The 12,355-nt window shown below is 44.3% G+C and overlaps 1 protein-coding gene across 1 annotated transcript in view; it reads left to right on the top strand.

Moving 5' to 3' along the window:
* Nucleotides 1–313: 313 nt before the first annotated feature.
* The window catches only part of LOC141197678 (uncharacterized), a 28,942-nt gene continuing 16,900 nt past the window's right edge, over nt 314–12,355 (top strand). Inside the window, exons 1-7 of the mRNA XM_073662766.1 lie at nt 314–733; nt 937–1,395; nt 1,479–1,602; nt 2,238–2,335; nt 2,534–2,624; nt 4,896–5,142; nt 5,230–5,772. Coding sequence (XP_073518867.1) covers nt 1,141–1,395; nt 1,479–1,602; nt 2,238–2,335; nt 2,534–2,624; nt 4,896–5,142; nt 5,230–5,772 — 1,358 coding nt within the window. The 5' untranslated portion in view covers nt 314–733; nt 937–1,140. The remainder of the gene's footprint in view (nt 734–936; nt 1,396–1,478; nt 1,603–2,237; nt 2,336–2,533; nt 2,625–4,895; nt 5,143–5,229; nt 5,773–12,355) is intronic.

Here is a 12,355-nt window from a genome sequence, read left to right as displayed (position 1 = left end):
GAAAGAATCCAGAGAGATAAGGTGGAGGTGACGCGTTTCGGAGTGCACAGGATGAATGGCGGCATTAATAGATGTAATAGATGTGATACAAAGAAAGACAATGAAGAAACACAATCATCTTACAGTCATCACAATATGGCCCCTTCACCGGTCTGGTAATGTAAGATCAGATCCTCCTTCTCTTTATACCCTCCGGTACGATGGATTTACCCTCAGTGTCCAGGAAGCTTCACGGTTCAGCAATGCCCCTCCGCCATCTCCCCTCCACCTGAACTATTTACCCTTTCAATGCCACAAAACTGAAATGTCTTTCAGTCACCATTGTGTTCTCTTAGGAAATGTGTGGAAAGATTGGAAGGGTTAATGGCCGCGGGATTAGTGGGGTCTCCTATGTGCTCATTAATTCTCTGCCTTATTTACAGGAGGAGCAGCCGACATATCTGACATTACACCCCAGACACTGAATACAATATACTACAAATTCTCTGCTGCGGGTGATACATTGTGTAATGAAATGTTTTATTTAATGTGATTAAATCTATTTCTTGTGTTCGGCATATTTACATGGTGGACATTTATCAATGCCGCATCTGTGACAACCCAGAGGTGTAAGCCAGGTTCTCGTTATGTGTTTCTCTAACGATTAAACCAGGAGACAGGAGTTGTGAAAGGGTCGGGGCCGAGAACAAACAGCCATCTCATAAAACCATCAGATACCCATCTCGTGAGAAAGGTATTCAGCTGCAGACTCCGAGGAAGAAACTGCTAGTTGTATGTGGCCTAAAAGATATAGGTTTTATTACTAGATGTAAAGAAGAAAACTAAATACTGTAAAATAATAAATCTCCTCATATGTTTCCCCTTATTATCTCCAGTAATTGTATTATCACACAGGATTTTTATGATGTTACATCGGCTCATCATCTTCTCATTCAGGTCCCTACAATATCGGATCCTCTCAGTGAAGATCTTCTATATAAGAGAATTTTCCTTATTGATCCATCAAAGATGGATATGGACAGAGACAAGGTGGCGAAGAGGATAATGCACCTCACCCTAGAGATCCTCTTCCGGCTTACTGGAGAGGTGAGAGATTCTGATGACGTCACATTACATCATTCTTATCTATGGGAATAACAGATGGACAGAACTGGAGAGGAGAGGACTCTGGAAATGTCTGTAGTGAGATTTATTAATGTGTCTCTCCATAACCAGGATTACACAGTAGTGAAGAAGACCTCTAGTGAGCGCTGTCAGGACCCTGTGTCTGAGGGATGGGGAAGACCCCTGAGCCCAATCACATGGCCTCCACCTCACCTCCTGATACATGAGGACATCAATGACCAGAAGATCCTAGATCTCACCTACAAGATGATTGAGCTGCTGACTGGAGAGGTGACACTGCTGGGAATGCTGGGACATTATACAGTAACACTATGAAGGGATCGGTGGGATGACGATATCATTGTATGTGTCAGGTTCCTATAAGATGTCAGGATGTCACTGTCTATTTCTCCATGGAGGAGTGGGAGTATTTAGGAGGACACAAAGATCTGTACAAGGACGTCATGATGGAGGTTCCCCAGCCCCTCACATCACCAGGTAATAGACAGACACACTGCCTATAATTATCTGTATGTAAAGATTGGTAGCCCCACCTATACCCAAATAAAAGGGGGGTCTCATGGGAACATGGACACTGGATGAATTTATTCTATGAGTACATGGTTTGAATACAGTTTAATTATCGCCTGTGTATGGCGTTTTGGGGTCAAAAGGTTATGCTGTGGTCTCTGGTGTCCACGAGCAGGTTATATCCAGTTTGAGCCAGTTATTCTTGGCGCTCTTTTGTGACCCATTGATTGGTTGTTTTAAGAAAGTGCGGGAATTTCTATTGTATAAATAGAACAGCTGTTCTGTGGTTACCTCATTATCCTGTCAAAAGAACGAAGACCCCACCCTCCCTCCCTTGTATCAATAAAAATTTCCCTTTGTCGTGTTGTTTATTTGTGGGAAAATTGCCCAGTTTCTGGGTGAATTGGATTAATGTGTTGGTAATTTTTATTGAGTTTTTATTGGTGAATAAATTATTCAAGTTATTTAATTCATTTGGTTACCCTAAATAAACATCACGGCCATTTTCTTCCAACTGGTGTTGCGTGTCGTTATTTTAAGGTTGGTTTACAAAAAATGTGTTCTATGTTACCATGAATTCAGTCCCTGTATGTTTCCTCCAGATCTATCTAGTAAGAGGACAACACCAGAGAGATGTCCCCGTCCTCTTCTTCCCCAGGACTGTAAACAAGAAGACCCCAATGTTCCTCAGGATCATCAGGTAGATGGAGAGAAGGTGTCATGAGATCTCCCCTATGATGTGTAGACGGCTGTGAAGGTCTTGTGCTCAGTCTTGTTTTATCCACCAGTATTATATGTTTTATATTTGTGTAATGAGAACGGTGGAGATGGCAGGATTAGAGCCGATCATAGATGGGATTTCTCCATCTGTCTGTGACTTTTACAATATTTGTTTCAGGGTGAAGATCTGACCCATATTAATACTACAGAGACATATGTGAGGGGTGATGAGCGGTGTAAAGAGGAGATTCCTACATATGACTACCCAGGTGAGTAGTGACCACTAAATGCAGCGAAGTCACAGATTCTTCTCAGTCACCGGCTGTGGCTGCTTTATCGGTGGTGTAGTCCGGTCATATCACAATCGTGTGATCATCATTTTGCCTCTAGATCAAAACATTCTCCTCTTCCAAAAACAAAACTGTTCAAATGACTTTGGGCATTGAAAGTCCCTTTTGTGCTGCTGAATGTCCTCATATGGTTCCTACAAGACCAGGTCCAGTCTTTCTGACCAAACTTTGCTTTTAGAATCGACAACATTAAATGTGCAGTGAGGGCCAAGTGTGAATTTCTGTACAATAACAACAGAGTTTCCCTTTATCCTGACTTTTCAATTTATTTTAAAACCGACTAGTATTGCGATAACCTACATAAAAACAAACATTATACCTGTGACATGATATATCTAAGCTAAATTTAAGACACCTCAACTCTGCACTAATATAAAAAGTTCTCTTTGAACGTCTAATATTTCTTTTTGAAACTCATCTGACAGAAAATATTGGCCCTTACGATAGTTTAGATTCCCAAGAGCCACCGAGCCCCATACTCTAATTACCCCAGAGAGGTTTCACCACTAGTTACTCACTACTTACTGATGAAGACTGTTGAGTTTGATCATTTCAGTAGATGTGTTATTATCTATAGTCAGTTTTTGACTACAGTGGTTAGTTCCCAAAATACTCTGATTTAACCCCTTCCTGCAGCCAGTTTTGTGTTCCTAATAAGGCCCCATTTTTTAAATCTGACGTGTGTCACTTTATGTGGTGATAACTTTGGAATTCTTCACAAAGGATAATAGGAAACAAATGGACCTTTCAAATTATTTCCCACCTTTTCTTGAATCCAACAATCCCCTATATACGGTTGTATCCTACTATCTGGGCACATGGCAGAGTTAAGAAGGGAAGGAACGACCTTTAGCTATTTGAATGCAGATCTTGCTGTGTTTGCAGACACAATGTATTGGTGGCACTGTTCATGATCACCTGGCAGCTCAAAAGATGGTCACCATGAACAGGCTTGGCACTATCTACTCCGTTTTTTCTGTACCTGGACTTACACAGAGACCCCCTAGGCTTGAGCCATGGTGTTACCTGATGTTCTGTGGTGTGAGATGTGAAGAAGAATAGTCAGGTAGCCGGGTCAGAACCTGGAGAGCAGAGAAAATACAAAATCAGAAGACACAAGAGTAGTCAGTAAACGGGCCGAGGTCACAACAGGAAACAAATACACAAGCCGGGAGCTGAGCACAGAGGACTGAACCAGAGGAGAACAAGGCTGTATCTGGCAGCTTCCGGCAATATGCTTCCAGCTTTAGTAGGGTGTGGTGATTTCCAGTTGGCTGAAGCAGGGAGCAGATTACTCCAGCTGGACAACACACACACCCATGCTGCCAGACTGGATGGTACTAAAGGTCCCAGGCACCCTAATCTTAGTGGCTGGACAGAGCCTGCGCCGCCCAGAGCTTCTGGTTCTGACGTCTCCTCCATCACCAGCGCCGCCTGAAGAATGAATAAGGCTCCTGGTGAGAGAAGCAGACGTCGTAGGAGCAGATCCCAGAGGAGATGGGACACACCATTTGCAGAAGCCCTTAATATGACAAAAGGCAGAAAACTAGAGCTGTAGAAATCCCCATAAAGTGACTCCATTTTGGAAATTATAACCCTGAATGAATTAATCTTTAGAAGTAGGGAATATTTTGACTCTACAGGTACTTTTCAGTAATTAGCACGCAGTGGATGTTATAGAGTGAAAATTGTGCATTTGCCATTTTGTTACCCAACACATAGTGCCCAGATTGTGCTCCAGGAGACACACTCTGTAAATTAAGTGGGTTCTTCTCACTATAGTAATGCCAAATACATGGATGCTAAATGTGGTTTGGACACACCTAAAGGCTCTGAAGCGAGGGGGAGATTTGACTTTGGGAGAGGGGATATTGCTGGATTAGTTTATGGAAGTCATGTTGCTCTTCAAGAGCCTTTGAGACACTAATGATGTGGAAACCTCAGTTTTTCCACTGACAGATGATGGGCCTGAGTGGGGGCTTGTTCTTTGCGGGATGAGTGGAAGTTTTTATTGGTATTATTTTCCCCAACATAACAGGTTCATCCTATGAGGTTTTCTATTAGACTGTGAACTGTCATTGTCTTGCTGAATAATTCATATTTTTACAGAGAGTTTAAGTAGAAATATTAAAAAATATAAAATTCAAGGATATTTTATTAAAAAATAATAATTTATTTTTATCATAGCAGATGACTGTACCAGGAGATCAGAGGGACAGCTGACATCTTCAATTTTTAAATCAGACGATTGTGAGATTCCACAGGATACAATTGAAGGGAACACCATTACTCCAGATATATCATCATCCCTTCACAGCAAAGATCTGTCATCTGATCCTTTGAAACAGGTCCTATCTTCTGATTCATCACGGACTACTAAGGAAAATCATAGTCACAAAATAAGCACTAAAAAACAAACTGCTCCTAAAGCAAACACGCCATTTTCACGTACAGAATGTGGTAATAGTTTTCCCCACGAAAAGTCTTTTCCTATACATCAAAAAACTCATACGATAGAGAATAGATTTTCTTGTTCCAAATGTGGCAAATATTTTAGCAGGAAATCAAATCTTGTTATTCACCAGAGAACTCACACAGGAGAGAAGCCTTTTTCCTGTTCAGAATGTGGGAAATGTTTTAACCAGAAATCAGCTGTTGTTATACACCAGAGAACTCACACAGGGGAGAAGCCTTTTTCCTGTTCAGAATGTGGGAAATGTTTTCCACATATGACTAGTTTTATCAAACATCAGAGAATTCACACAGGGGAGAAGCCTTTTTCATGTTCAGAATGTGGAAAATGTTTTACACAGATGTCAACTTTTATCAGACATCAGAGAACTCACACAGGGGAGAAGCCTTTCTCATGCTCAGAATGTGGAAAATGTTTTACACACATGACTAGTTTTATCAAACATCAGAGAATTCACACAGGGGAGAAGCCTTTTTCATGTTCAGAATGTGGGAAATGTTTTCCACACATGACTAATTTTATCAGACATCAGAGAATTCACACAGGGGAGAAGCCTTTTTCATGTTCAGAATGTGGGAAATATTTTAACCAGAAGTCATCTGTTGTTATACACCAGAGAACTCACACAAGGCAGAAGCCTTTTTCTTGTTCAGAATGTGGAAAATGTTTTACACAGTTATCAACTTTTATCAGACATCAGAGAACTCACACAGGGGAGAAGCCTTTTTCATGTTCAGAATGTGGGAAATGTTTTAACCAGAAATCAGCTGTCGTTATACACCAGAGAACTCACACAGGGGAGAAACCTTTTTCATGTTCACAATGTGGGAAATGTTTTAACCAGAAATCAGCTGTTGTTATACACCAGAGAGCTCACACAGTGGAGAAGCCTTTTTCATGTTCACAATGTGGGAAATGTTTTGTGAAGAAATCATCTCTTCTTAGTCACCAGGGCAGTCACACAGGATAGAAGCCTTTGTTATATTCTTAATGTGGGAAATGTTTTCCTTGAAAATAAACTCTTAATAAAGTTTAGAAAAGTAACACAAGGGAGAAGCCTTTTTCATGTCCAGAATGTTGAAAATGTTTTAACTGAAAATTGTATCATCTTAAAGAGGTTGTTCACTACTAGGACAACCCGTGTCATTCCTCATGTTTGGCCTAGCTAAAATAAAAACACTCATACTCAGCTCCCATGCCAGCGCCGTTCCAGCGGAGCCGGGACTCACATTCCTGGGGTTGTTACATCACATGAGCCTTGCGCCCAGTCAGTGCTGACTTCACTGCCACCACCTTCGGACATATTGAACATCAGCTGGAAGCCAGGGCTGCAGCTGCTCTCAGATTTCCTCATGATGTTCGATTTTTCTGAACATGGAGACAGTGATTCTGGCACTTACTGGGCTCACACGACATAACAATCTCACATGAGCCCCGGGAACGCACGTGCCGATACCGCTGGAATGGTGCCGGCATCAGAGGTTTGATACAAATCTTACAGACTGTTTGATACAGAAAATATAACATATAATAAAATATCATATTTACAGGATTTAAAAAAACACCCCCAACCCTCCCCACCAGAACCCCCCCTTTTCAACCCTTACCCATCTAATTTTGCATAAGACTATCATCCCTCCTTGACGTACAAATACCAAATGTATCATGAATTGCACAACATTCTATCCGTCCTATTATGTTGCTATTAAAGAACTAGCATGTTAAATACACTGTGTTCCAAATTATTATGCAAATAATATTTTCTCAGATTTTCCCAAATTACCTATATGAATTGCAGTCATTGTAATTTTCCAGTCAAATAACTATTAGAGTACAATTGAAAGGTTTTTGTACAAACTGCCTATGATAACAGTATATTTAAAAAAAAAAAAAAAACTCAAACTGCATGTTCCAAATTATTATGCACAGCAGAGTTTTCAACCTTTTCGTTTTAATAAAGAACAAAAAAATGGTCATTTTTGAAATTATAAGCGTTAGCAGGTTATTACAAACTGAAATCAAACAGTTTTCAACTCAAACTTTATTCTAGGTGATGTTACATTGGCACATAGGACCCCTTGTTGGAAAGGAGCTTCTGAACTCTCTCGTCCATTGAATTTGTCAAGTTTTGGATGATCATTTAATATAATTTCAAAAATGACCATTTTTTTGTTATTTATTAAAATGAAAAGGTAGAAAACTCTGCAGTGCATAATAATTTGGAACATGCAGTTTGAGTGCAGTTTGTGTTTTTTATTTTTTAAAAATATACTGTTATCATAGGCAGTTTGTACAAAAACCTTTCAATTGTACTCTAATAGTTATTTGACTGGAAAATTACAATGACTGCAATTCATATAGGTAATTTGGGAAAATCTGAGAAAATATTATTTGCATAATAATTTGGAACACAGTGTACCCCAAAATGATATCAATATAACCATCAGTTTGTAGTGAAAAAAATTAGCCTTCACGCAGCCCCATTCCCGAAAAATGGAAACGCCACGGCTTTTGGATCTCGGAAAGTGGTGACACAAGCAATTTTTTTTTTACAAATTTCTGAATTATTTTTCATCACTTAAATATAAATCCTATAAATCGTCACTTAAGTAGAACAGATGAAGCTTTACTACCTTCTGCTCCAGTTCCAGCACTTCACTGCTGCCGCTGATCTTTAGTCACTGGCTTCAAGGGTGACATCATGACTGCAGCTCTGCAGCCAATCACTTGGCTCAGTGGCCCATGCTGACAGAGCTTCTAAGCTCAGTGATTGGCAGCAGCAATGATGTGAGCTGAAGTTGAGCCATCACCCCTGCAGCCTGTCAAAATAGACCACAGGAAGCGCTGAAGATCCAGAGCTGGAGCAGCAGGAGAAAGTAAAGCTCTGTGTGTTTTCTCTACCATTGGTAACCTCCTATATATTAAACTAGCTATTGAAGCCGTTCTACGCCCGGGTGGCGAGCATTTTCATTAGTATATGGTCTCCCATGCTGGTATGTGCTGCCCCCCTCCTTGTATTTGTGCTGCCCCCATCCTGTCCCCATCATCCAATCCTGGTATGCGTGGCACCCCTCACCCCCAATCCTGGTATGCGTGGCACCCCTCACCCCCAATCCTGGTATGCGTGGCACCCCTCACCCCCAATCCTGATATGCGTGGCACCCCTCACCCCCACTCCTGGTATACGTGGCACCCCTCATCCCTATCCTGGTATGCGTGGCACCCCTCATCACTATCCTGGTGTGTATGGTATCCCTCATCCTGGTATGCATGGTACCCCATCCCTCATCCCGGTATGCGTGGCACCCCTCATCCCCAATCCCGGTATGCGTGGCACCCCTCACCCTCAATCCTGGTATGCATGGTCCCCTCACCCCCCAATCCTGGTATGCATGGCACCCCTCACCCCCCAATCCTGGTATGCATGGCACCCCTCATCCCCCAATCCTGGTATGCATGGCACCCCTCATCCCCCAATCCTGGTATGCATGGCACCCTTCATCCCCCAATCCTGGTATGCATGGCACCCCTCATCCCCAATTCCGGTATGCGTGGCACCCCTCATCCCCAATCCCGGTATGCATGGCAACCCTCATCCCCAATCCAGGCATGCGTGGCACCCCTCACCCTCAATCCTGGTATGCATGGTCCCCTCACCCCCCAATCCCGGTATGCGTGGCACCCCTCATCCCCAATTCCGGTATGCATGGCACCCCTCACTCTCAATCCTGGTGTGCGTGGTCCCCTTACCCCCCAATCCTGGTATGTGTGGCACCCCTCATCCCCCAATCCTGGTATGCGTGGCACCCCTCATCCCCCAATCCTGGCATGCGTGGCACCCCTCATCCCCCAATCCTGGTATGCGTGGCACCCCTCATCCCCCAATCCTGGTATGCGTGGCACCCCTCATCCCCAATCCGGTATGCGTGGCACCCCTCACCCCCTAATCCCGGTATGCGTGGCACCCCTCATCCCCAATCCCGGTATGCGTGGCACCCCTCATCCCCAATCCCGGTATGTGTGGCACTCCTCATCCCCAATCCTGGTATGCGTGGCACCCCTCATCCCCAATCCCGGTATGCGTGGCACCCCTAACCCTCAATCCTGGTATGCATGGTCCCCTCACCCCCCAATCCTGGTATGCGTGTTACCCCTCACCCCCTCCTGGTATATGTGTTACTCCTCACCCCCAATCGTGGTATGCGTGGTACCCCTCACCCCCCAATCCTGGTATGCGTGGTACCCCTCACCCCCCAATCCTGGTATGCGTGGTACCCCTCACCCCCAATCCTGGTATGCGTGGTACCCCTCACCCCCAATCCTAGTATGTGTGGTACCCCTCTCCCCCAATCCTGGTATGTGTGGTACCCCTCACCCCCCAATCCTGGTATGTGTGGTACCCCTCACCCCCATATCCTGATATATGCATGGTGCCCTCACCCCACAATCCTGTTACGTGTTATACTGACTTTTCTTCTCTGTGCTCCAATGCTGCTGCGTCCTCTTCTGCCGGAGGCCGGGGGAGGAGTGCGGCGCTGGGGCATCGCGCTGTCCAGCGCCATTTTGCTGAAGACACACTGTATATGTGTCTTCAGTAAAATGGCGCCGGATAGCGCAATGCGCACGCCCCGGTCCGACGCCTTCACTCCGCCCCCGGTCTCCAGCGAAGAGAGGCGCCGCAGCAACGCTTCTCCCAGTCAGGTAAGTATGTAAGTATGGCGCCGGAGATCGCGGGATGCGTTCAGTGTCTACGCATTCCGCGATCTCCAGCGCCATACACTCCTCTTACCTGTAACGGCTGGATGCGTGATTCTGTCTGGAGCCAGACTGCGCGTCACGCATGCGCAGTCTATCGAGGCTTCGGACAGAGACACGCATGCCGACTTATATTATAGATAAAAACATTACTGAAAACCCCTTTAATCTGACTTTATAGAAAAAGTCTATATCCGGCTACTGTCCTCCCCTCATGAATCACAAAATATGCCAAGTGTGAACAATTCCTGTCCCCAAATGAGGACTTGCAGGCGATCAGTTGATAGTCGGGGGTCTGGCAGTGAACACCCTCAGCAATCAGCTGTTTTTTGCTGGACGTAGTGGCCTCTCCAGGACACATGTGGTATTACATGGTGCTCTTTCAGAATAATATGTAATATGTAATACATGATATCTTGAAGTCTTCCAGAACAAGATATTGGCAGACAGGTAATGACTTATTACCTACCAGCCATTGTCTCCTTTATCACTCGCTAGTTATTATACACATTTGGATGATGTCACATCTTCGTTGGAAGCCGTATTAGAAACCTCCATTGCATATTTTATCTTTTAGGATGAGTTCTCAGCCAACAGCTATTTGGCCATTGTTCACATAACGTAAGCCTATGCAATACAGCAATATGCAGCCCAGGATACACGAGATCCAGGGAAATATCCAATCGCCAGAAATGGGGTCAATAATGGTATGTGTGGCCTTTTCATCCCCCAATCCTGGTATGTATGGCCCCCTAATCCTCCAATCCTGGTATGCATGGCCCCCTCATCCCCCAATCCTGTTATGTATGGCCTCCTCACCCCCCAATCCTGGTATGTGTGGCCCCATCACTGCACACACAAAAAATAAACACTTATACTCACCTTCCTTCCTCACCTCTGCTCCAGAGCTGCTGTGTTCTGTCAGCCAGCAGCTCATGTTGGTATCTGAGCAGCGCGCGCTCTCAGTTGTCGAGGTGAGCTGCTGCTGCTGCCGGCATATTCACTCCTCTCCACGCCGGGACTATGAGCGTTGACAAGCGTGAATATGCATTCTCTTTAGTAGCGGGCACTGTAAGCAGGAGCCACAGCTCAGCGCTCCTCCGTGCCCGCTACTAAAGAGAATGAATATTCCCTCTTCTCCACGCCCATGGATGTGGAGAAGAGGGAATATTCATGTCCCTTTAGCAGCGGGCACACGTGGTAGCTACAGCAGCCGCTACTGTGTGTGCCCGCTCCTCCGCCGCTGCAACCTCCCACCCCTCCAATACTCACCTATCCTCCTCGCTCCCCCGAGGCTCACGGGCCCCATAGCAGTGGTGTGGCCTGCCACCATTGGCGGTACACCATTGATTATGGCTTACAGCCAATGAAATCACAAAAGTCATTATCTCAATAAATTAAAATACTTTATAACATCAGCTTGAAAAATGTTTTTAAAATCCGAAATGTTGGCCTACTGAAATGTATGTTCAGTAAATGCCCTCAATACTTGGTCAGGGCTCCTTTTGCATCAATTACTGCATCAATGCGGTGTGGCATGGAGGCGATCAGCCTGTGGCCCTGCTGAGGTGTTATGGAAGCCCAGGTGGCTTTGATAGCAGCCTTCAGCTCCTCTGCTTTCTTAGGTTTGGTGTCTCTTATCTTCCTCTTGACAATACCCCATAGATTCTCCATAATAGATTCTCTATGGAGTTAAGGTCATGTGAGTTTGCTGACCAATTAAGCAGAGTGATACTGTTGTTTTTAAACCAGGTATTGGTACTTTTGGCAGTGTGGACAGGTGCCAAGTCCTGCTGGAGAATGAAATTTCCATCTCCAAAAAGCTTGTTGACAGAGGGAAGCATGAAGTGCTGTAAAATTTCCTGGTAGATGGCTGCCCTGACTTTCGTGTTGATAAAACACAGTGGACCTACACCAGCAGATGACATGGCTCCCCAAACCATCACTGATTGTGGAAACTTCACACTAGACCTCCAGCAGCTTGGATTGTGGCCTCTCCACTCTTCCTCCAGACTCTGGGACCTTGATTTCCAAAGGAAAATTGGAACTCTGGGACCTTGTGGATGGTGTCAGTGACTGCCTTCTTGGCATTTGTCAAGTCAGCAGTCTTCCCCATGATTGTGGAGCCTACTGAAACAGACTATGGGACATTTTTAAACACTTAAGAAGCCGTTGCAGGTGTTTTTTGTTAATTATTCTAATTTACTGAGATAATGACTTTTGTGTTTTCATTGGCTGTAAGCCATAATCGTCAACATTAACAGAAATAAACACTTGAAATAGATCCCTCTGTCTGTAATGACTCTATATAATATATGAGTTTCACTTTTTGCATTGAAGAACTCAAATAAATTAACTTTTTGATGATATTGTAATTTAGTGAGATGCACCTGCATATGATGACTGTTGCCCCCAGTGGAAT

The sequence above is a fragment of the Phyllobates terribilis genome, unplaced genomic scaffold, assembly GCF_046119375.1.
Source record: "Phyllobates terribilis strain yellow unplaced genomic scaffold, ASM4611937v1 Scaffold_85__1_contigs__length_6476398, whole genome shotgun sequence".
Taxonomy (NCBI): domain Eukaryota; kingdom Metazoa; phylum Chordata; class Amphibia; order Anura; family Dendrobatidae; genus Phyllobates; species Phyllobates terribilis.
Note: the sequence above shows the minus strand (reverse complement) of the source record. Positions and strands in the feature narration are given on the sequence as shown.